The following is a 24,167-nucleotide window of genomic DNA, read 5'->3' on the forward strand; positions in this document are numbered from 1 at the left end:
AAAAGGGACCTCAGTTTTCCGGCGATTCCGTCCCCTGAGAGCAAGCCGAAAAATCCAGACCACTGAAGCTCTTATTTAATTAATGCAGTTAAATTCGACAAATACCTTCGGTATTAATTTTTTTTAAATAAAAAAAAAAATAATTTCCCTCAGGGATAATACTGCACAAACCCTATGAGATTGAGAGCTAGACGGATATGCGTGGCAGAACTAGCTTGTCGCGGAATGTTTAGATGGTCATATTTGCCGAGGTCTGAAATACAATTTTAACTGTCAACTAAAATATGAAGATGGAAAGGAAAATAGATCAATTGCAGACTTTGAGAGCCAAAGTGGAAACACTGATGGCGTGTTTCAATTCTTCTCTCTACCGTTTCAGTTTGGCAAGACTGGCCGGTTAGAAACATTAATTTCTATTTGTCTGCCGGTAGCACAGAAATGATGGCAATTATGGGCCAGAATAATAAGGGTCATAACGTTTAACGGCATAACGAAAATGGTATGGACCAGAACGTTCAGGGGCTACGCCTGTTCGATACAGCTTCCCACCATTTATATCTTATTCGTTCGACAAAAATGGACAAGTCAACGTTCAATTCTGATTAACAAGTCAAAAGACAACACAGAAAAGGTTAAAATAGTTACAAGGAAACCGGCAAGTGAAAAACGGTTATGGGCTTACGGGCCAAAAGCGTAGGGCCAAACTCAACAAGAGCCAGAACAACCAATATATATCCAATTGACTAACAACGAGTGAAATCTATCTGCTTTCCTACAGGTTTATGTACTGGGCAGGACTTGGCTATCCCCCAATTCACAACAATGTCACATAGACGCAATTGTTCTGCTACCAATCAAAGAAAAAGCGATTTCAAGCGGCGTTCGCGTAACCAAGCTGTCAGGAACACAGGAATTGCAACACTCGTTCCTGCTGCGTGTGGCAATGCTGGGCAACAAACGCCTTCACGTCTGTTGAACTTGCAGCCGTCTTCTATTGAGACTCCTCCCGCACAATCGCATCAAGGTAAATACTCCAGCGGGAAAACTACAACCATGTAGGCTATCATATAACGAGTATCAAAGACATTTGTTTGAGGCAATTATCATTTCGTATTCTCTCATATCCTTTTCATAGAGGAAGCATTGCCTGGACCTTCTTCTGCATTGCCAAACCAGTTTATCTCACGTGGCTCTCTGCAATCTACAACATGGCGAGAAGGACAAGAAGACGGCCTGTTTCAACCAGGTATTCTGCCCATGTATGATCACGATGTTCCTTCCTTCAAATTAGAGACTTCATCATTTTACAGGCCGTTCCCAATTGTTGCATACTGTACACACTGAAGTCGTAGTCCCTATGAGCCACGAAGCATCGTCCAACACGTCTCTCGGATATATCCTTCACCACCAACAGGAAATCAGTACCAATCCTACATTTCCTCTACTGCCAGAACCAATGGGTACACCTGCACACAATTCCCATTTTTTATAATACTAAAATACATACATTACTTGACTTATTATCACGAATAATTTTCATTCGCGTTAATAGGACATTCAGACGTACAACCGCTTCCTATGTTCCTGTCGTCTATGGGGAACCCGTCGTTTACAGGAAACCATCCATCACCATCCAGCGGGGCTGTCCAAAACCGGTTTTCCTCCACAGATGCCAATACCCAAGCGGCTGCATGGTTCAATTTCCCCATGCAGCGATTACAGACAACCCAAAGCGGCGTTGCGCATGTTGAGTCAACACTTCTTCCGACATTTAATACCGCGCCTGCATTTCAAGGTAATACAAACGGTTTCCATTTGCGTTTGCGGCGTTATTCTTCTGCTGTTACGATGTTAAATTGACTCATCACAGTCACAACTCCATTAGGACGGTCACAATCACAACAAATTCCTACGCCACAACTGAGTACCAACCAACCGCTTCCTTGGAACAATCAACCATTCTTATTCAACTTGCCCGTTCAAAGCCCGTTTTCCTCCACGCATGTCAATGCACGGCATGGTTCTTCCATGCTTCAACTGCAAACGAATCAGGATACTATTGCGCACATTAGGCCAACAACGTTTACACCATCCAATACCGCACGGGCATTGCAAGGTAACATAGTTCGTTCAATAAGAATGCTTTGCAATGTTTCTCCAATGTCACTATTCTTACCTCAAACTCTTTATCTACTTAGCAGGACGTTCAGAAATGCAAAGTAATCCTACACAACAGCTGCCGAATCTGAGAGGACGTTCAGCAGGACCATTGCACGGTATGCCGCTCTTGAGTTCGGAACAACCCTGTTCTAGGCTAAACCAGCCACCCGCATCCAACGAACCTGCCCGACATCCGTCTGTCCCCAAAGATACCGATGCTCAGGCGGAAGCATGGGTACGTTCTCCGATGTTCCAACCGCAAATACTTCACCGCACTGATGCTGTCCACGTTAGACCACCACCGCCTGCGTCATCCAGTACCGCACAGGCATTGAAAGGTAACATACTTAATTCCCATAAAAATATTCGTCTGCAATGTACTTTCATGCTATTTCTTAAACGCCACTATGCTTATCCCAAACTCGCATCTACGTACCAGGACTTTTACAACCGCAAACGCATCCTACACGACAGTCGTCGAATTTGAGAACACGCTCATCCGCACTACCGCATGGTATACCACTGCCTCATTCAGGACGGTCCTGTTACCGGCCGAACCAACCATCTGAATCCTGCGAATCTGGCGGACTTCCTCTTAACCTAAAGGATGCCAATGCCCAAGCGGAGGCATGGCTACGTTCTTCAATGTTCCAACCGCAAACTACCCAGCGTCCAGATGCTTGCCGTGTTAGGCCAGCTCCGCCTGTGACATCCAGCACCGCACCTTCATTCCAAAGTAACACGATCGACTTCCGTGAATGTCCCCTTCAAATTCCTTTACTGGCAATGACTCCATCTTTATCGAAAACTGTGTCGATGTGACAGGACAACCGACCAGACCATCACATGGTATGTCGATGCCGTCTTCAGGCCGACCCTATTCCCGGCTAACCCAACTACCTGCATCGAAAGACCCCACCCGACATCGGCTTACCCCCGAGGATGCCAATGCCCAGGCGAATGCATGGCTACGTTCCCCTGTATTCCAAACTCAAACAACCCAGCGCCCTACTGCCCACGTTGGACCAACACTAACTGCGCTATCCAAAACGGAGCTTGTATCGCAAGGTAACGCAATCAGTTTCCAAATGACATTTTTACATTCCAAATGTCTTATATTCCGGTTTGCAGGAGGCGAGGCACAGCCTTATCCGTTCGTTGCTGTACAGGACGCTGTGCCTTCAGATATCGCTGAAACATCTATATCCTATGGTACTTCTATTTCTTTTCATAACTTACCATTCCCGTCAATAAACTTTCACATCCACAGTGCATTCTGCATCGGCGCACACTGCCGGAGGAAAACGCGCCAGTCCTCAGGGGCCCTGCAGCATTTTTTAAGGTATCAAATATTACAGCCTCTCTGACGCTCATTCACTCATGTTTCCACGTCGCACCTCACATACACAAATTTGTATTTTTTTGTAAATCTATGCATACATATTTGAAAACGTCACGTTAATCAAGAAATCCAACTCGTTTCAAAATTTACAGTATGTACATCTGAACCACCGACACGACGACAGCCAGCTCAATCTTCTGATGAATCAATTACCTCACCTGCACAAGGTAATGCTTACAAAATAGCCTTGTATTTCACTTTATTCAGTATTATTACACGTGTTTGACTCCCTCGAATGCTTCCACATTTACAGATGGCATGTTTGGACCACCGAAGCGCCCACAGCCGGCTCACAGGTCCGGGGGATCACTAACCTCATCTAACTCGGGTAAGGGTTCCAAAATAACTTTGTGTTTAACTGTATTAATATCTAACCGACTTCATTCGTAAATACAAATCATGGGATTCGAGATAATAATAAAACTTATTCTTCCTGATTTGCAGACGGATGCGTGCAGCCATTAACACCGAGAGGCCCGTCACTTGCCGATATTCACGAGCCCACCATCCAGCAGCTTAAGCAGTTCGAACGCGATCCTGTCACCGCCCTCGTCTCCTTGGCAATCAGCTCTGGTCACAACCGCTTCCGGGCTGCTTTTCGCCTCTACAGCAATAGCAACACGCTGGACTTAGAGAACCCCGACACCCTACAGATCCTCCAAACGATTGCAGAAGAGATGGAAGCTGGATTTACAGATGACGGCAGAAATCCGCGCGCTCGGATTGTGAAAATATTCCAACACGCCGTTGATCTGAAAGGTCAACTATTCGGCTGCGCCAGTTGTGGTATCAGAACTTTCCATATGGGTACGGAGGAGTCGGTCCTTTACCACGACGTGGACATTCTGCAATTACCCAAACTTCAGCTTAGCCCTGACGAGGTCGGACGACTCACTTCCGTCCCTGTCGACTTCCGGCCCGCCATCAGCCACTTCCGCTCTACGACCGGTGCGTATTTCCATCTACACCCTGAATTCGTGACCGCTGCTAGGAATGAGACGTGCAACGTAACGAGTGAGACGGCCAAACTCTGCGCCGGCTGCTGGTACCACTTGGGCAAACGGCAGCCAACCAACCCGCCGCTCTCTATTGCAGCAGGCATTGACTTCGGGGTGCCCAGCCGGATCGGACTGCCTCCACTTCGTCTAGCCGAGCAGTACGTCATCGCTCGAGCCCGGCTTTATGCTTCAGTCATCAAGCTGACCGGGGCCACCAACGCACAAAGGCATTCCGCCAAGCAGGGCCACGTCATTGCCTTCCCACAGCCAGAATCCGCGGAACTCGTCGCGGAACAGGCTCGAGCTACAGGTGATACAGGGGAAGGGACCTACCCCCGTGCCGATGGCTTGCCCGCTTTCATTAGCATCGCCTTCATCGGTGCCAAGGCACAGTGGGATGCTCTGGTGCCCGACAGGTTCCGGCACATCCACGAGATGCACGTACGCACGGACGTCGTCTTCTCATGGCTCCGGGCGCTGAAACACTTGAACCACTTCTACACCAACATCACCATTGACGACACGCCCGAGATGGAAGTGATCCTGGAACACATAGCGGACGACCTGATCCAGCACGCCCGGATCGTTTCTGATGACGTCGGAATTGCCGTAGAACGGTTGGCCACCGCCGAACGAGAGCAGCCAATCGCTCCCATGCACGGACAAGGGCCAGAAGAGGACATAGAGCTACCACAGAGCGCTCAGCTGCCGGCCGTCTTCCTCGGCAAATCGGCCCACCCCACGAGCGACCGAGGTAGTCCTGCCGTGCAGGTGCTCCAGAGCCTCCGCGACACCCTTTCCAGCGGTCCGGCAACAGACAAAAGGAGCGACAGCAACGGTGGTGGCTATGGAGGTAACCTAATTATCTGATTATTGTTTTCCATACTGCACTTCTCTTCCGCTTTCCTTTCAGCACAATCTAATTTTTGCTTGACTTTTCAAACAGAAATCGGATCAGTTGCTGACCCAGAAACGCAACCCGACGTAGCAGAAGCGGAGACGAGTGCAGAGAGACACGAGCACGCTCGAATAGACATTCCAGATGTCCGACGTCACCGGCCCATGTCTGAGTTCAAAGGCAATGACCGGCTCCTATACTCCGCCTTCCCCTTTCTGTTCCTCCTGGGTTCCGGACTACGGAAGCCTGGTTCCGTACCCCACCGCGACTGCCGCCACATGCTTTTGCAGTTTACCTGCAACTTCGTGACCTGCCACCGGTTCCTTTTCTGCCTCTTCGACCAGCTGCAGCGGCACGCTTCAACACGAGCGGTAACCACCCGATTCAAGAACAACCCGGAATCGCTGGAGAAGCTCCAAGCTTGGGTGGCCGACCCCGCTTTCTTGCAAGACCTAGCCAGAGCGGCCCGAAACCCACAATCAAAGTCGGCCAGAGCCCTGGTAGCCAGGGTAACGCCACACATCAAGACCACCAGCAGCAACGTCCCGTACAGCACGGCCCAGAGAAAAGCTTCCATGCAGTATCTCTACGCCCTGGCTCAGCACTTCGGGATGCCAAGCATCTTTTTAACGTACGCTCCCGACTTTGCCAGCGGCGTCCTCAACCTCCGCCTGTCTCTTCCTTTAATCAACAACGTCGAGCTACCGGCTTCGGACGACGGCATCCTGGAGGCCCTCCGGCAGCAGCTGGACATCCATCAGAACATCCGTCTCTCCCTGGGTAAGTTCCAACGCTCTCGCTTTCTACCCTATCTTAAATATAAATTACTTTACATATCAATTCTTCCCCTTTTCCTCCCCTCATTATACAGCCTGCCTCAATGAGAGGCTCGCCTCCAACCCCGTGGCCATGGGCGAGTTCTTCCGCCTTCTTACCAACAGCATCTTCACCATCTTGGTTGGGCTGAAGCCGGAGGGGCTGGCCAGGTACACTCCAGAACTGCCATCCAGGAAGCCGGGCCTTTTTGGAGTGCCTCTTGCCTCGTTCGGCGTCGTGGAGGAGCAGGCAAGAGGAACGCCTCACTGCCACGCCATCGTATGGGGCGGTTTACCGCCCAGCCTCTTGCAGTCCGTAGCAGGCGCACCACGACTCCTAAACGTCATAGCCGGTCTCCTGGACACGATGGTGACGGCCGAGCTGGAACCAGAGACGATCGCCCAGCACCTGCTCAGCCAGGTCAACGGGAACCGACTCGGACGCGTGGCGACATTCATCGCCCATTGCCCCGTCAACGAGCCCCGGGAGTTCACCGAAGACGTTCAACGCGCGGCATCCTTCGCCAACCTCCACTCACACACCGCAACCTGCCATAAAGGAACCCAAGGGAAGATCTCCTGCCGACTCGGACGGCCCGGCCCGGACGCAGAGAAGACCCACGTCGTCCAGCTGCTCCCATACAGGGATCCTCAGACCACCAAGGTCCTCTACGAAATCTTGTTCGAATCGAAGCCTCCGTGCATCGACTCCCTGCCCTGCCGGAACTTTTCGCGCACACCCGTAGCCCAGAGAGATACCAACCTCCACTTCTGGGAGCTGCAGCGGCGCATCCGGCCCGTGGACGACGAGAGTCTCAAACAGGTAAGCCGGCGTCTCCCATTTCTCAGCTCTGCATCGTTTTCCATGTCTATTAAATAAGAATTAACACTTCCCACACATGACCCTTAATCATGCTGCTCTCCTCTACCTTGCTCGCCTTCCTCCCCCCAGATGCTGAACCCTGACCTGCTGGAGCAGGTGAGCTTGCTCACAGACGAGCAGCACGACAGATTCCTGAAGGCTTTTGCAACCCGCAACGGCATGGTTGTCGAGTTCAACCCCGTCATGACGGCGTTGCTGGGCTGCAATTCCAACGTGATTATCTTGGGGAGCGACGCACAGGCGAAAGCCATCATGTGCTACCTCCTCAAATACATCACCAAGCCGCCCTGCGAACTCAGCCGCACCCTTGCCCTCATCCACAACGCCCGGAGGACCGTCGAGAACTTCCCTTCAACGGCCGAGGATACAGGGACGGAGCGCAGGACGGCAATGCACTTCTTGACCCGCGTCGTCAACCAGCTAACCAGCGCAGTGGAGGTTTCTGCCCCGGTCGCCTCCCTCGCTCTTCTCGGCATGCCCTCAGAAATCTGCAGTCACGGGTTCCACCTGCTCTTTGTCCACGCCGCCCTCGCCTACGTCCTGAAGAAGGGCCGCCACCAGGAGACAAGAGACGCCTTCGATGACCTCCAAGGGTAAGTGAAGTTTTATTTAAACCCCCTCTCACTTGCAGCTCTGTCTTGCCGGTAAAAAAAAGGCCGTAGTAGCTAGTGCCCGCATTTACATTTAAATAACATGTCTCCACTCTCTCTCTCTCTCTCTCTAAATTTCTTTTAGTGGCGGACTCTCTTCCGACGACGAGCCCCTCACACCACCGACTACGAGCTGCTTGGAACAGGACGAAGATCCGGAGGAGCTTCTCTAGGACGACCAAGGATCGGAGTCACCGTATGTCGTGGAAACCAGCCGGAATGCCGAGCCGGCGGAGGATGACGACGCCCACGTTACGGCAAACGTCTATTCCAGTGGCAAGGAGAAGAAGGCCGTCACGCAGGCGGAGCATTACGCTTACCGTGGGGAAACGCTCCTACACTACTCGCCTTACAAGTACGCCGCCACGATACTCATCGTGGGAAAACACCTGGGAAAATGTAAGCAACGTCCTCTGCCAGGTAGCGGTGGCTGCACCTCGGCCTCCTCCGCGGTTCATGAGGACAGCGACCTGGACGAAGAGGACGCACCCGCTGCCACTGGACTCGGATCAATGCAAGGGAGGACGCCCAACGCAACCTTCCCTTTCCATCCCGCGCACCCACTCTACGACAGCCACCACCAGCAGATCCGGTCAAAGTTCAGAGTACCGGTTCTCATCCGCGGGCCGCCCAAACCGCCTCCGCCCAAACCGACCCACGCCACCGACGAATGGAGGACAGCCGCTCGCGCCTTCGCCCAGTACATGCTGCTGGTCTACCGGCCCTGGCTGGATCAGGGCGGAAAGCTGCCGGGACCGCTGACATGGAAGACGCTTTGCGATTTCATGCACGATCTCCAGTTCGGCCGGCTCCAGGAAAACGGCAGCCGGTCGGGCCCTACTCCGCTGGACAATGCGCGCAGACGCTGGATCGAAAATTCTGCCCAAGGTAAGCCCAAGTTTGACGTTCCATGCCCTTCCTTCGCCTTTTTTAAGTAAGCCCTCCCTGACGCGACCGTCTTGCTCTACCAACAAACCCCCGCGCCCGGCTTTAAAGACACCGTTCAATGACTTACCGTCATCTTCCTCTCCATACTTTTCTTCTCAGGTTTGCGCATCTCCGCGGAACAAAGGATCGCCAACCAGCTCCACAGGAATAGGAAGGCCACTAAGTGGGCTAATCCGGACGACCACTCCGGGAACATGATGCCTGCCAGGAACCCCACTCAGCAGCCTGAAGAGGACAACAGGATCGAAGACGAGGCCCAACACCTCATCGACATGGCACGGGTGGAAGCAGCCCTAGACGACCCGGAAAACCTGGCCAACTTCAAACAGCGTCAGTACAACGAAGATACGGAAAATTCACTGCGCCAGGTTTTGGCGGGTCTGGCTCGTCGCCAGGGGCACCGACGAGCAAGTCCTCTACAGGCTGCATCCATGATCAACGCGGGACGACCGGAGACCGCTCCGACCACCAGGAGCGTTCTCAAGGCGCTTCAGGCCGACGTGACGGACTCCGGCTCATCCAGAGAAGATGACGACATCGTCCTCCTCGGACCGAAACGGCAACAGCAGCCAGCAGGCGACCCTATCCAACATAACGCGCCACTCAACAGCCAGCAGGCGGCTGTCATGAGTCTGTGCACCCTCTACTTTCAGGAGAAAGTGCAGCACGGCCGTGGAGCCGGTTCACGATTGCAACCCCTCCGCCTCCTCGTCCACGGTGGCCCTGGAACAGGTAAGTCCTTCCTCACGAAGCGGAATTTAAGAGCGCGCCGAAGAGATGGGGCTGCAAATCGCCTGCATGGCGCTCACCGGCATCGCGGCCGGCATCATGCCTCAAGGCACCACTTGCCACCACCGGTTAGCCATCCGGTGCGGCACCACCCGCCACCGGCCAACTCCCCTCCAACGGGAAAAGCTACTTCAGCTCCAGTGCAAGCTTCAGAAGGAGTCCCTCGCCATGGTCATCATCGACGAGGTCTCTTTCGTCACCCCGGAGATGCTGGACATCATCTCTGGGAGACTCGCCGAAATCATGGGCGTAGATTCCATCGACCCAGCACCTGGCGACGTTTCTGCTCCTACTCCTGAACCACTGGCTATTGTTCTGATGGGAGACTTCTTCCAACTACCGCCCGTGCCCCCCGACACCCTCTTCACGGCCCTCATTAACCAGTTCGTTCGGGAGAAGGACATCAACAAGGCCACCTCCCATTTCAGAGGCGACTCCCAGACGAGACAGCGTGGAGCTCACTTCTTCAGCACCTTCCGCAAAATCGAGCTCACCCAAGTAAGCAAAGCCACTATTCTCTTTTTTGCATCCGTACAATTTCACGAACTTAAGCAACACATAAAAACACTTGACTAATGCAGCAAATGAGAGCAGCGGAGGACGCCCGGCACATCGCCATGCTGGAACAGATGAGGACACCCGCTCTAGGGATCCCACGCATCCAGCTGAGCGACATCGCCCACCTGAAAACCCTTTCCTGCGCGGATGTCCTCGCGGATCCGGAATGGTCCGCCGCACCCATCGTCGTCACCAGCAACAGCGAGCGGCAGCACATCAACCGGCTCCAATCCGCAAAATGGGCGGCATGGAAAGGGGTGCCATGCATCATTTGGCGTCTAGAGATCGGCGGAGAACTCGCTGCTCACCTACCTCCACGAGTCAGGGAACGCATCTACGTCGAGTTTTCGCAATTCACCGGCAGCTTCGTTCACGGCGCTCCAGGGTACCTGACAAGCAACATCAATCCAGGTAAAAAACTCCAAACTTTTTTTCTTATTTTCGTACGCTATTAGCTGCATGCTGAATGATCTCCTTCCATTCCTTGCCGCCACATCAACGCGCCCGTTACCAAATTAAATGGAATCCGGCTAATATTCCCTAAACATTATTTTTGTACCGCGCAGCGAGGGGCCTTTCCAACGGGACTGCCGTCCTCTTCGAAAGCATTGAGCTGGATCCTCGCGAAGACGCCGACCGGGTCTGCAACGATATTGCTACGGCAGCAGAGGACACCAACGTCGCCCTAGCAGCGAGCAGCACTTCGCCGTCACAGTGCACAAGATCCAAGGACAGACCTGCAACAAGGTCATCCTACAGCTCCAGCAAGCAGCGCTTCGCCGTCACAGTGCACAAGATCCAAGGACAGACCTGCAACAAGGTCATCCTACAGCTCAACAAGCGCTCCTTCATACCCCACCTGACGTTCAGCATACTCTACGTCGCGCTGTCCAGAGTGAGGACAAGCGAAAGCATCCGCCTCATGCCACCCCACCCGACTGGACCCGGCCTAGGCTACCTCCAGACCCTTAAACCCACCGAGGACTTGCTCACCTGGCTCGAAGGATTCGACCCTGACGACGGCACCGACAGTGCGTGGAACATCGCTCGCGCAAAAGAAGCACACGCCTGGAAGCAGCTCTCTCCAGCAACCAGAGACCCCAAATGTAAGTGCATCTTTTTACTTCATGTTATTATCTTAATTCTCGATGCATTCTTCCAACATTACGGCAGCTAAAATCGCAGATACAACCACCACCGAGTCGGCTACCGCGAATCCGGATTCCACACCCCGAAGAACGCCAAACAAGCGAAAACAAACGTTAGGTAACGTACTCAAATGCAGCCCGTAGAGTACCGCATGAATCCCGCTTCAAAGCTGTTCATTTGTCTGCTCAACGTATGTTTATTTAAAAGAACGCCATTCTTTGTACAATAGATGAAGCCACTGCTAGACCTCCCAGCACTCCTTAGTGCGCCATCACCGATTGCAAACGATCCTCGGATTAATAGAAACTGCGCTTATCAACCAGCACGCTGCCAAAGATAAGTTCACCCTTCATCCTGTCGCTTTACAACTATCATAATCCATACCTTCACATTCAAAATTTTAGCATACAATCTCCATTTCCCATATACTTGGCATAACTATTCATTTTCTATCTTCGTATTTGTACCGATCGTCCGTTGCTTTACCCCCTAGCAAATAACAAAGTGTAACACTAACTTACTACTTTCCAGACAATTCGCCTATTCTCTCAGTTTCTCCCACTTTCCTACCTAAATACGCATACATTTCTTCTTCCCTCATTTCTATACTGTCTTCCGTTTTTAATACACCATCTTTTGTATACCCCATTAGTCTTTCCTTCACCGTTTGTACCACCTTCTTCTGATATCTCGAAGCGCACTTAATACACACTTTTCCCCCTGCAAATAATACGCCTTTATGTACCAACGTCCATTACAAGAGGTACTAACTCTCGCCTCAGCCTACGGACCAAGAAAGGGGTCTAGGCAAGGGCACGGGGGAAGTTCACAGTGGCGCTCAACTATGAACAAAGCAATTATGTCGACAAGATACACTGCCAATGGCGAAAACCATAAACGCGCACAATCTTTGTAATAAAAAATCCGCATCATAATACGAAATCACAAGAAACAAAATCAAAACACGGCAAATAAAAAAAATTATAAATTATTTGAAAATGCGATAATTTGCCTTAGAACAAAAGCGACATTTCGATTAAAAAAACACCATCACGTAGACAAGACATATTAGTGCGGAAAGATTTTAACACACTATAGGGTAGCAAATCCATGGAGTATCGACGGGAAAAATTGTCTAACTCCAAACGACAATCATCTCCATGAAGAAACAAAGAATTCAAAATAAGAGAACAATCCAAATGAATTTTTACAATCCGAACCGACCACAAATTTATTTTCACTGGATCTGGCTGTTGGTCTTGGAACATTTCCTTGGCTTCACGAAACATTACATCCGCTTCTTCGCTCAAAAGGCTTAGTCGATGCAGCGAAACCCGACTTACACCGTCATAATTTGACTGAAAAAGCAAACCAATCTACAAAACAAATAACAACATTTAGCAAATAGGGCTATCAGTCGATGTACTCCATCGCAGACTACAAGATCGAAATTAAATAGTTGTAGGCCTACTTCGTCAAAGCAGCGGACTAACATTTTGTAGGAAACCATCATGACTGGACAAAGCGGGCGTTTTAAGAATTCTATTGGCTTAGTTTACTGCAAAGACCAAAATTTGTATATTTCCACAGTTCAACTAATACAATCGGATACCTGATCTGCAGTAAAAACGTATATCCTTTCTCTGCCTAACCAACGACGAAATTCCTTTTCCCATTTTTTTACTAGGCTTGATGGCGTAATGATTAAAACACGCTGAATGGTTGGACGTCCATTGTAAGGGCCTTGCTGAGAAGAATCCTATTGACATGAACATTCATTATTTTAAGCAGATAACAGGAAGAAGTAATAAACTGATGGTATTACCATATGAGTGTGATGCATTGCAATGTTTGACCCAATCCCATTTCATCGGCTAGGATAACACCATACATGTTTGGAATTTAAAAAAACCACCAAGCATTCGTACAAAAAAACTACACCATCGCCCTGGTGAGAACGCAAATTCTTGCTTAACAAGGGATCCACAACGACGTCGACTATGACCATACCCCGCTGCGATTCTTTACACTTAAAAGAAATTATTAAAAAGGAAACATTCGAGAAACAGAAACACTTTCATTCGAAAACAAACCTGGATATCGACGGTAGGTCTCGACATTACCAGGGCTGAAGGGTGGCAAGGGTTATATCTGGGCTTGATTTCGTTTGAAATAGAATTGAGCTTGGGGTCTTTGTTTCCGGTTTCAAGAAAAGGCGAAACAAATTCTTTGCTTGGAGGACGAGGATTTACTAAAGACGATACCCCATCTGCTTGTAATTGGGTTCCACATAGCATTGGACTAGAACAATTTCCACTGATATTTAAGGAGTCAATAATTTGATTTTGGATCTTAAAAAAGAAAAAAAAAAGGATTAAATACGACGAGCCTTTTCAACATTTTTAAGTTACAAAAGAAACTTACAAGAACTTCGCGGCCGCCAACTTTTAAGATGTTCTCGTGTTCGAGTTATTTGAGCTGGGCAAATTTGAATCCTGTTGCTCGACTTATTTCTTTGTCTTCCATGCTCTGAGTGGGTAATGCGATGATATTAACAAGAATAATTAAAAATTTGAAATTCGAATACCTTAAGAATTACTCCTCTGTCTTTCACAGTTAAAATACCTTCTTCATCCCAGTTCTTAGGTTATTTAGCTGAAGCTTTACACCCAAATACATTATACTACCTACAAAAAAAATTCATTAATTAATTGAAAATACAGATAATTTTAAAATTAAAGTCAAATATTGATAGAGTTTACTTCAAAGCTTTCAAAAGTGGTGGCTCAGTTGCACTTTGGATCTGATATGATGCATTTTTTTCAGGACTACATGTACTAGAAAAACTGGTATTAGCATTTTGCTGATTATTATCTAAAAGATCCAGAACATCTTGTGAACTTCCCAGTCCTGGTGGGTGTTCTACTTCTACCAGGTACACCCTGACTTCTAAGTAATATTTCATTGAGTTAAATTTCAAAATTTGTCCCTTTTTTCAAAGGAAAACTGTTATAAATAATTTTGTTACTTCTAGATCAGGTTTTTTAAAAAGCGGGGTTGATTTAAAGTACAAGAAGACTTTGCATCAATTTTTGGTTTGATTACATGGGAAATTTAACCAACACTCGTCTCAGATAAAATCAAAGAATCTAAAATTTGATCTTGGATCTTTCCAAAAGATAAATCCAGTCCGAAACTTTGCTTAAACTGGAGAAAGTGCTTACCAGAACTTCACGGCCACCCACTTTGAGAATAGTTTTATATTCAAGGTCTTGCAGCTGAGCAAGTTGGTATCCCACTGCTTCGCCATTTTCCTTTCCAGCCACCGCACCACCTCCACCTCCACCTCCAGCGCCCGCACAAACTCCAGCACCATCTTCAACTTGCAGGTGAAGCACCAACTTCCACTTGAAGAATAACTCGGCATCACAAGTAAATGAAAAACAAGGCATTACTTACTTTTACATTACAATTTTCAAATGATTGCTAAGTAAAGATTCTATCGGCATGGATGAACGCACTTCTAGGCCTTACAACAACTTACATGTTGCTGGGCCAGAACGCGAATCACTTCTAACGTAACTAACTTAACACCAGATAAACGCATTTCTAGGCCTTACAACAGCTTACATGTTGCTGGGCCAGAACGCGAATTACTTCTAACGTAACTAACTTAACACCAGATGAACGCACTTCTAGGCCTTACAACAGCTTACATGTTGCTGGGCCAGAACGCGAATCACTTCTAGTGTAACTAACTCAAGATCAGATGAACGACCTTCTAGGCCTTACAACAACTTACATGTTGCTGGGCCAGAACGCGAATCACTCATTCTTTACTACTAGAAATTAGAAAAAAAATTATAATTACCAGCCTTCACTTTTCTTTGATGTACTACTGTTGGTGTTAGTTTGCCAACCCCCGAAACAACAGCGGGTTTGTGTTTCACACCATGATAGACATACGGTGAAGGTTGGCATAGGCTGTGACATTTTTTAACAATAACCAGTAGTAAGTCATTGTGCCGATACACCTGGTCTCTTTCCAAGAACAATCTGGCTTGGTGGTAAAACTCTTCATTCCTTGCCTAGAAACAAAAGACTATCAGTGTGGATGACAGGATAACAAAAGTGGACATAACCAACTTTCATGAAAAACCATGATTCAACATGTGCAAAATAGCTAAACAAGGATGTAAGAGAAAAAATTTAGATTCAGAACAGCTACAACATGTCATTGGCTTTCTTACCTCTTCGATGATTCTTCCAACACATCCTTTTCATTTTTGTGGCTAGGTTTACGTCAAGCACACTCATTGCTATTGCTTTTGAACGTTGGCCACAACTTTCATGCAAAACCATGATTCAACATGTGCAAATCAATCGTAAAGTGAATTATAAATTTAGAATAAACAAATTTAAAAAAGAAAACTAAAAAAAAAAGGGGTAATCTATCTTCTTATCTGCTGAATGATTTCTTAACTACTTACAGAGAGGTGGACTGGAAGAGCTTGAGCAACTCTGTCGAGCAACTGATAAGTAGGTGGCTGAGAGCAGAGGACGACCAACTGAACATTTCGATCGCCTTTTAAAAGTAATCCTTTGGCAAGCAACCCCACTCGCATGACGCCTTTCAACATCCACTGTGGCTGGGCTGGGCCGTTCGTGGCTGCTGCAGCTGGAACAAGCGCTGGGGCGGGGGTCGCAGTAAGGGTGGTAGCTGGAGCAACAGAAGGAACAGAGACCGGCACATCAGCCTGAGAAGCGGCGAGCGCAGCAACGGCTGGAACAGGCAATTGAGCAAGGTTATTGGATTATTGCGTCTCCGAAACTTTCGTTTCGGTTGATTAATGTCTTCAGGTTGATGCGTTAGCTGATCAGAAAGTAACTTTAATGAGCGTTCAACAGACGAGACGAGCGTCTGTATGGCTTCTAATTCGGCTTCCTGAAAAACGATCAAATGCTCCATTGTTAGTCATTTTCTGAAAAAAACAATCAACGTAAACAAATAAATTAATAAGAAAGTGAGGCCTATACCGATGGGTAGATCTCTGAATGTTTCGCCATGACATGGCGATCGTCACTGGATTCGGGTTTACGCATAGATGGATTAGGAATACACATCGGCAAGGAGCCGGTAGGGAAATACTGCAAAGATAGAAATGAGAAAAAAACAAACAAACAAACAAACAAACAATCATGATATGACTGTATAGAAACGGGGAAATAAGACGTGTACCTCTGGTGGTGGGGGTAGACCCATTGAGATCCCACCATGTCGAAGTCCGCCTCGGGATGGGCTAGCCCAATAGGCTGGAGGACGTGGCTGGTTTCCAGCTTCCATTGACGAAGAACCTTGTGGCATTTCTTCGTAATTTTCATTACCTTACCAGCCACCTTCATTAGGTTTCCGTCTTTCTTGCCAGCAGGGCATGGTTTTATTTTTCTGACGCAGGGCCGGCCAACCTTTGGCTTCTACCACCAAATTTAGATCTACTTTCTTCTTGTACATTATCCTGAAAAAGGTGACGGACAGAGGAGGTAAATTATAAAAGGCTCAAAGAGAAATGTCAAAAAAGCTGTTTACCTAAGACGTCTGCCTTTCAGATGAATATCTTTGGCATTGAGATCGTTGAAGCGGCAATCTTAGAACCGACAATTAAAGCCGGTAATTTTGACTATTAATATTGCGGAGGACATGCGACGAGTCAATCATCGTCTTCTAACCAACTGAGAATGTAACAAGCGAATCATACCATCACCGCCACGTAATTCTTCAACGTAATCTTGACCAACGGGTTGAATCACCTTTTCCTCCTCCCACTGTGCAACCACTGCTTGTGGCGTTTCAGTAGCAACAGCAGCTGTCATTGGGACTTCCTCTTTTTGATTATCTGGCTAGCTTGCACTGTCGTTGTCGTAACGAGCGCAGCCTCACTTTCAGATCCGTTAGATTTTGATCCAACATGAGTATTTAAATAGTTTCCACCTGCAACCACAACAACAGCGTCAAATGAGTATACGTAACAATAAGCAATCACGGAATGAGCAGTTTGTACCCAGAAAATTTATTTTAGGCGTTGCAGCCACTACTTTGATGAATGCTGTTGTACATGTAGGATGTAGGTGCAGGTACCGTAGGTGTAATGGGAGTGGCCGTTGCGGCGGATATAGTTGTAACAGCAAGCGTAGTGATCACCGCGCTGACCATTGTGGCTGTAGTAGCTATAGTAGTTGTAGTAACTGGTGTAACTGGTGTAGCCGGTGCGGTTCCAGTTGCGCCAACCGCTTTCGAATGAATCAACTGTGGTTCTGGTGGAAGGATTGGTTTGCCTAGTTTCGTGTGTAATTTAACGACCTACATGAGAGGAAAAGTTAAGTTTCAGCCCCATTCGGAATAGCCACCTGATCACTTGTATCGGATTCAAACCTTTTGATGTTTTGTTCCACGAATGTGCGCTGCATAGGCATCTGCAGAAGTGCACGCCACATTGCAAAGTTCACAGTGCAAGCCAGCTCCAGTCCTCGGAGTGGGAACCTAAACTGACCGATATCGGTTAATATACATATAAATGCACACGCAAAACATTAATAACGCACCATAAGGAGGCCAGTACAGACGGATGCCTTCTTTTTTCTTCTGCTTTTCACCATCCAAATGGTCTTTGTAAGTCTGAGGACCTTGGAGAAAAAAGAAAATAAAACGTAAATTACACGTCTCTTTGCGTACGAAACCACGTGGTTAGTGTTATTGCTTACTTGCACAAGAAATTTTGCAAACTTCACAGTAATGGAGTTGTTGAGTCGTACTGCTGGTCCAACGCTGGTTGAAACCACCGGCGAAGTAACGACCACGGGTTTTCGGTCCACCTTGTCCGCCACCGTGACCAGATTTGTTTCAAAGGCAGCTCTAGTTCTGTCAACAAGAAGGGATCAATAAAATACAAAATCACAAAGGTAACGCCCTGGGTCAGTTGAAATATATGAAACTACATCACAGCAGGAGTCATTCACATTTTGACCAATTTTTCTCATATCAATGGCAGATTCTAGTTGATCTGGGCAACCTTCAACACAAACACCACCTTCTGGCACACAGCCCTGAATATCCAAAGAACAGTATCCTTTACTGAAAGCTTGCGTCTCCAAAGTTAATTCCTGTACCATTCCTGAGACTCCAACACAAACAGCCAGCTGTAATAATTGAATCATAGATCAACAATAACTATTCAAACTTAATATCTAGCTTTTGAAAAAGCTTTACTGTAGCACCCATAGTTAAAATACCTTTGGTTTATACAATTCCCATAACTGAGGAATCTGAGTTTTCACGTAACCGTATTCAACTGGTATCTCTTTCGTAACTAATTGGATTCCGAGCTCTCGTTCTAAATCTAGACTGGGTAATAACTTCACAGTTTCCATGCTGGAGTTGATTTTGTGAACACCGAATGGCCCAAAACCCCTCACTAGTACCATTTCTTTACATGCAGGAACTTCTTTGTTAGAACCCATTTGTATGGTAGGTTTTTCTACAAAAAACAACAAATTCTATAAACAACAACGACCTACAAATTTAGCCTTCCTAGTTTTAAGCAAACCACGTAACGATATGACATTAATACCTATGCAGAGGTATCAACCTCTTTGCCGAGTAGTTGCATCATAGTTGACGCCATCCACCAAAAGCAAATGAACAAAACAACACCCAAGCAAATGCAAATGACAAATCATCATTAAAACGAATAAAATATCATTTGCGGATTCTCTGACAAGGCAGGTGAAGCACTAGCACTAGCTTCTTAACATCTGAGTGGACGTTTTCAGTTTTGTGAAAGTCAAACAACGTTGCCAAAAACATTTTTTCCAACAGAGAATGTTCAACGTCAAGACAAAACCAGAGTAATAGCATGGTGTAAAAGGGAGGTGTACCAACTCTTCAGTTAAGAAGGGTATCTCTTGTGAAGCCTCTTTGTGGTACCAGTAGGCATTGCTAGGTTCTCTATAGTAAACGCCATCTCTTGAGCTTGTGAGCAAATGTTACCTTCGGATCAGTCGTCAACGGTTTTCCATTAGTCGTACTGAAAGTTTGAACACATTAATGGCGTCGTTTGGTTGACGCCTTGATAGCGTCTTTCCAAAAATGGTGAATAAATTGTGCTTCAAAAAATTGCTCAGGTTGTAAATGTGCTTAAAGTATACTTAAGCAAATGGAGACTAATACTTTCCTTTTTATGTTTCTCAGTTTGCCGGGCACACTGTCTACCACATGTTCTATCAGAGAGTATTTGAGCATCAAAGGTTGCTTGGTTTGAAATTGGTTCCCAAGTTAAAACTTGCTCACATTTGGCCATCAACCTGGCAGAGAATGACGGTAAGCTTGGCCACATAGCTGTACTCCAAACATATGGCCATGGCTTTAAAATTTTTAAGAGAAGACAGAAAAACAGCGCATTTATTCAATGGTACCTTATTAAATCTTCCAAATTTATAAATCTAACTCATTATTTTATTAGGATCGGAAGCTACAGAAAAGCTTACAAAGCTTATTAATGACACATTTGACATTATGAATGGACGACACAAGGGTGAGTCAATTAATGGGAACAACTGGAATAATTTAGTCGAAATGGAGGGAAAGGTAACAAAGGGGAAAAAATCTGTACTCGAAGACATGCTAAAAATAATAGAGTTAACTGAGGAGTGCCATCGCAATCCTGGAAAACGTCCAATAATGGCCGCATTTGCGTCAGATACGACTCTAGATGGCTGGCGCTTGTCTATCCGTAGCACCATTGACTTGACAGAAGAGTTATTGAATCCAAAAAACCCTTTAGAGAAATACGATTTCGTACTGACAGCAAAATGGAACCAAGACGCCTTAGAGGTATATATTTGTAAAAAAAAAAATGCAAATAATCGTTTAATGAACTATCCTTTTTTGCCTATAGATGACTTTTGGGCGCATACGTTCAGTCGATACACATCCAACGGCTGCAAGTTTTCTACATATTATCAGGATGATGTCATTGTACACACCCGCGAAGATACTATTGCGGAACGCAAATGTAGAAAATGATGACCATATTAGGGTGCTCGTCGATTTTAAGGAGTGTCATTAAAAAATTCCCCGACAATGCTAAGGCTGCTACTGATTTAAGGGTAGCAATGAAAGATGATTTAATGGAAGAGCTGGGAAAGCGTTACGTGAACGAGTTGCCCTTGTCCAAAGAAGATAGAATCGGTAACTTTCTCATATACGATGTAGCAGGTTACATGGTGAAAACGAGAGAAAACCTTTTCGAGTGTGAGGCATGCAGACAGACCGTAATTACCAAAGAAGCAGATCTACCAAGTGATTTTGACGCAGATGCATACACGAGAGCTCGAACCAAAGGTGGACTGGTGTTTGTCACCCTGTCAATGTACCAAACTTTGTGCGCAATTGAAAAAGTTGTCTCAAACCACTTTAAGTCACTTAATCATATTTATATCACTGATACATTCCAAGAGTGTATAGCAAAAGTTAAATTAACCAATGTACTGCCCCTTTTTTGTGATACTCATCGCCATTGTAATATGGGAACTTTAATAATGGAGTATGTAAAAGTGAGATATTATTTTGAATCTAAACGTTTGAAAGATGTTTTATTGTCCAAAGAACAAACAACAGTCCAGGCGAGTTTCAAACTGGCCAAAAATGCCCATACAAGAAATTTAATACAAAGTAATACTTAAACTATCTTTTAATTTCTTTTTAAATATTGAGTGTGATCATACAGTACTTGAAATATTTTTTTTTCCAAACAAGAAAGATAATAACATTAATTTTGAAATGCCATCTTCTTGCCATAGGCCGTAGCGAATGCCGATAGGGATGGATCCACTGTTTTGGGGTTAGAATATTTTTCAAACGGGTTTTTCATTTAGTTCAAGATCGGCCACCAGGCGTCTCTGGCGATAGATAACCTTGTACCACGAAGAGGCTTCAGCTGAGATACCCTTCTTAACTGAAGAGTTGGTACACCTCCCTTTTACACCATGGTAATAGCAGAGTAATAGAATACTGAATAATCTGACAAAACAATACCAATCATTTCAACACAATTACTTACGCAGAAAAATCAGTAGAAATGTAAATCCTCCAAAAACAAACTTGAGTAACACGCAATGTATACTGTGTCCCTTCTGCTTTTTCCAATCTTGCACACGTACGACTGACGCAATTCCAAAAGACTGACTCAAACAAAAAGGCAAAAAAACCACTCAATGTAAAATAAAATATAAAACACCTATTTCGACAAACTTCGTTATTTATTGCAATTTCAAAAACCATACAAGTTCCACGTTAAAAAAAAATAAAAAACAAAAAAAACCGAAAAAGATCATTTAAATTGGGCAGTCCCTTTGGTAGTGCCCCTTCTGTTGACACTAGAAAATAACCCAAAATAAATAACAATAAATTAACATTCATAAAACATGGACTTACCTTATTACACTTTCTGGTTTTCATTTTATTAAGGTCGCTCCTTCGACGCTTTACTTTCTGTTTCGGTTGCACTTCCTGCTGACTAGGCCCTTGGTTTCCCAAGTGCCCCAAAAGAGGACCGAGCAACCGAAAACCCTCGTACATCAACCCCAAAGCCTGTTTTAAGTTTAAAAAAAAAGTTTTACTTAAATTAATAATAAAAAATTACAATACAATTACTTACCGCTACGGCACCTTGAGCCACAGAAGCTGGTTGGACCACGGGAGCGGGTTGGGTCACACGAACGGGGTGGGCCACAGAAGCGGGTTGAACCACGAGAGCGAATTGGGACACGAGAGCAGGTTGCGCCACGATATCGGGTTGGGCCACGGAAGCGGGTTGAGCCACGGGGCAAGGTACCTCCACATGGGCGGGTAGCTCCAGGGGGACGGGTAACTCCACGGAGACGGGTAGATCCACGGGAACGGGTTCCTCAATGGCCGGTGGCTCCACGGTGAACTCGTCGGTTGGCTGCCCACCTTCCTCGGCCGGATTGCCCATGCCCGAGGACGAGGCTTCACTGGCCAGGAAAGCCTCGCAATAGAGCGAGGCTTCCCCGTCCAGAACTACCTCACCCCGATCACCGGCAGGTCCGGCCTCGTAGACGGTTACAGCTCTGAAACAAACAGATTAAATAAATTAATTGAATACAAAAAAAAATGAATACAAAAAAACACTTACCCTCCGTTGCGCAGGAATTTCCTGGTCAGAGACCGACAATTTCCGCAATTCGCATAGTCCGTCCACTCCGCCTCTGCATACCCAACGTATTTGAGTAAATATTGGACTTTAGAACGTCCAGATCCCGACCGCACCATCCTAAAACGGGAAAAGGAAAAGAATAAAAATACAATTAAGTGAGTTAATTTAACATAAAAAAGAAACAAAATAAAGTTTCAATTACCTTTGATTCAGCACAGCTTCCACTTCGAAATCCTCGAATCCATCTTGAACTTGGTGGTATCCTTCTTGAACTTGGTGATTGCGAGGCATCTTCGTTGCTGGAAACACTAAATGAGCTGACGCTTACACTTCACAAACTAACAGAAGAGTTGAAGGTTCAACCCCAAGCGCAGTCGTTTCCAAAACGTTTGCTTTGCCTTTAGAAACAGGGTGGGGATGGGTGGGTTTTCGGTTACAATCTTACTACATCCCCCAACCCCCCTCCTCCCCCATTCGTATGTCCCTTTCCCAGCTAATAGTATTTTTAATGAAGCTATACATGTTTCGTTACTATTGTAATTGTTCATTAATTTTTTTTCTACATGTATTTATAATAATGGTTATTACTTCATTAACGAATCTTCAAACACCATACCAACGAGTAGCCGTGTTCATAGATTGTATAAACAGAAACTTCCAAGCTCTTCTTGCCTTAAGTAGTGATTCTTATTTTACCCAATTTTAATTTTCCAACCTCCATGTGAAACCTTTGAACCACACACAGTTTCAGTTAGAGGATCTTGTCCTCTATCGTGTGGTGTTTATTTTAACACTTCATCTTTTAGAGCGCGAGGCATACTCGCCACTCTTTTATCTCGGAATACAAAAGCATTTCTACTGAGGGATGTCTTCAACACAAAAGCGTCCGTTTTGGTTATTTTCTCCATTAAAAGGTTAGAAACTGAAAGAAATCGCGTAATTTTTTAACAACCTCATAATGCAAAGCCCAAAGAGACAGGTGATATGACGGTAACTAAACCACTTGTATCCAGGCCGTGATTAGGTTTAAAATTTCAACCAGTTTTTGTAGTGAGTTATTCAAGGATCTTTAATCAATGCAGTAACACATGGTGTCAGATCTAAGAACATTCTTTTTGCAAACGTTTTAAAGGCACAAACAATATATCCAGTATAACTAGACATAATCATCATGCTAAATCCAAGACAGACAAAAACTTCACATTGAATTCTACCAGAATAAAATTTACACAAAAATGAGGTGCGGATAGAATGGGCCAAACAATGCATAGTCTGAGGTCCCGTTCTAGCAGTTTTGAAATATGACTTTCCAAGTATATTCTATTTGAACTGGAAACGGTAGCAGCAAAGCGCTGCTTACTTCCTTTCGCTTGGAACAAACAGCTGAACCAACCCCTTCTTTAACATTGTTCGCATGCTCCTTTTGTTCAATACAGATTGATTTTACGTGCGATCAACTTTCGGCACATATGGCGAAAGTTGAGCGAACAGCTGTCACACGCACCATGGCCGCATAGGAAAGCCTACAATTGTATAAACTTTAAGTGATGCAAAAAAAAATTGGACATCATGTTTTATATTGTAACGAGTTATCGCCGATGGGTTCGGTGGATCAATAAGGTGTATTCAATCACTTCAACACTTAAGCACTACACAAAGTAAACGTAACTGTTCTATCTAACTACT

General features: G+C 46.1%; 2 protein-coding genes and 1 pseudogene across 7 annotated transcripts; 1 reads left to right on the forward strand and 2 right to left on the reverse strand.

Moving 5' to 3' along the window:
• Positions 1-12,146: 12,146 nt before the first annotated feature.
• LOC123474003 lies at positions 12,147-16,977 on the reverse strand (annotated as a pseudogene).
• A 162-nt stretch (positions 16,978-17,139) lies between these two features.
• Positions 17,140-19,101, reverse strand: LOC116936234 (zinc finger RNA-binding protein). Of its 3 annotated transcripts, XM_045175781.1 has the most exons (8): positions 18,538-18,650; positions 18,415-18,444; positions 18,244-18,351; positions 18,010-18,166; positions 17,851-17,931; positions 17,681-17,788; positions 17,310-17,608; positions 17,140-17,239 (listed from the first exon to the last, which is right to left on the reverse strand). In XM_045175781.1, exons 3-7 carry the CDS (start codon positions 18,258-18,260, stop codon positions 17,324-17,326), a joined length of 648 nt encoding a protein of 215 aa, XP_045031716.1. In that variant the 5' UTR covers positions 18,261-18,351; positions 18,415-18,444; positions 18,538-18,650; the 3' UTR covers positions 17,140-17,239; positions 17,310-17,323. The 3 variants fall into 3 exon arrangements, 1 of the variants encoding a protein (XP_045031716.1); XR_006648618.1 differs by lacking the exons at positions 17,140-17,239; positions 17,310-17,608; positions 17,681-17,788 and adding an exon at positions 18,876-19,101 and having other exon boundaries at positions 17,889-17,931; positions 18,538-18,782; XR_006648619.1 differs by lacking the exons at positions 17,140-17,239; positions 17,310-17,608; positions 17,681-17,788 and adding an exon at positions 18,876-19,096 and having other exon boundaries at positions 17,889-17,931; positions 18,265-18,351; positions 18,538-18,782.
• Positions 19,102-19,268: 167 nt separating this feature from the next.
• Positions 19,269-20,989, forward strand: LOC123474004. Of its 4 annotated transcripts, none has more exons than XR_006648622.1 (5): positions 19,269-19,428; positions 19,496-19,624; positions 19,767-19,838; positions 20,004-20,137; positions 20,202-20,989. XR_006648622.1 is itself a non-coding variant. In XM_045175783.1 (5 exons), the coding sequence occupies exons 2-5, from the start codon at positions 19,658-19,660 to the stop codon at positions 20,370-20,372; spliced, it is 435 nt and encodes a 144-aa protein (XP_045031718.1). In that variant the 5' UTR covers positions 19,269-19,428; positions 19,496-19,657; the 3' UTR covers positions 20,373-20,989. The 4 variants fall into 4 exon arrangements, 2 of the variants coding, with proteins under 2 accessions (XP_045031718.1, XP_045031717.1); XM_045175783.1 differs by having other exon boundaries at positions 19,496-19,715; XR_006648620.1 differs by having other exon boundaries at positions 19,767-20,137.
• Positions 20,990-24,167: the final 3,178 nt, after the last annotated feature.

This window comes from Daphnia magna, linkage group LG7 (genome assembly GCF_020631705.1).
Source record: "Daphnia magna isolate NIES linkage group LG7, ASM2063170v1.1, whole genome shotgun sequence".
In the NCBI taxonomy this organism is placed as follows: Eukaryota; Metazoa; Arthropoda; class Branchiopoda; order Diplostraca; family Daphniidae; genus Daphnia; species Daphnia magna.

Excerpts from the sequence above, each read along its gene's own strand:
- LOC116936234 (XM_045175781.1), bottom strand. Across the intron at positions 17,789-17,850 it reads TCTGTACTGGCCTCCTTATG|GTTCCCACTCCGAGGACTGG; the intron begins GTGCGTTATTAA and ends CGGTCAGTTTAG. Across the intron at positions 17,609-17,680 it reads GTGGAACAAAACATCAAAAG|GTCGTTAAATTACACACGAA; the intron begins GTTTGAATCCGA and ends CCTCTCATGTAG.
- LOC123474004 (XM_045175782.1), top strand. The coding sequence starts at position 19,658 with ATGGCCATGGCTTTAAAATTTTTAAGAGAAGACAGAAAAACAGCGCAT. Across the intron at positions 19,716-19,766 it reads AACAGCGCATTTATTCAATG|GATCGGAAGCTACAGAAAAG; the intron begins GTACCTTATTAA and ends TTATTTTATTAG. Across the intron at positions 20,138-20,201 it reads GGAACCAAGACGCCTTAGAG|ATGACTTTTGGGCGCATACG; the intron begins GTATATATTTGT and ends TTTTGCCTATAG.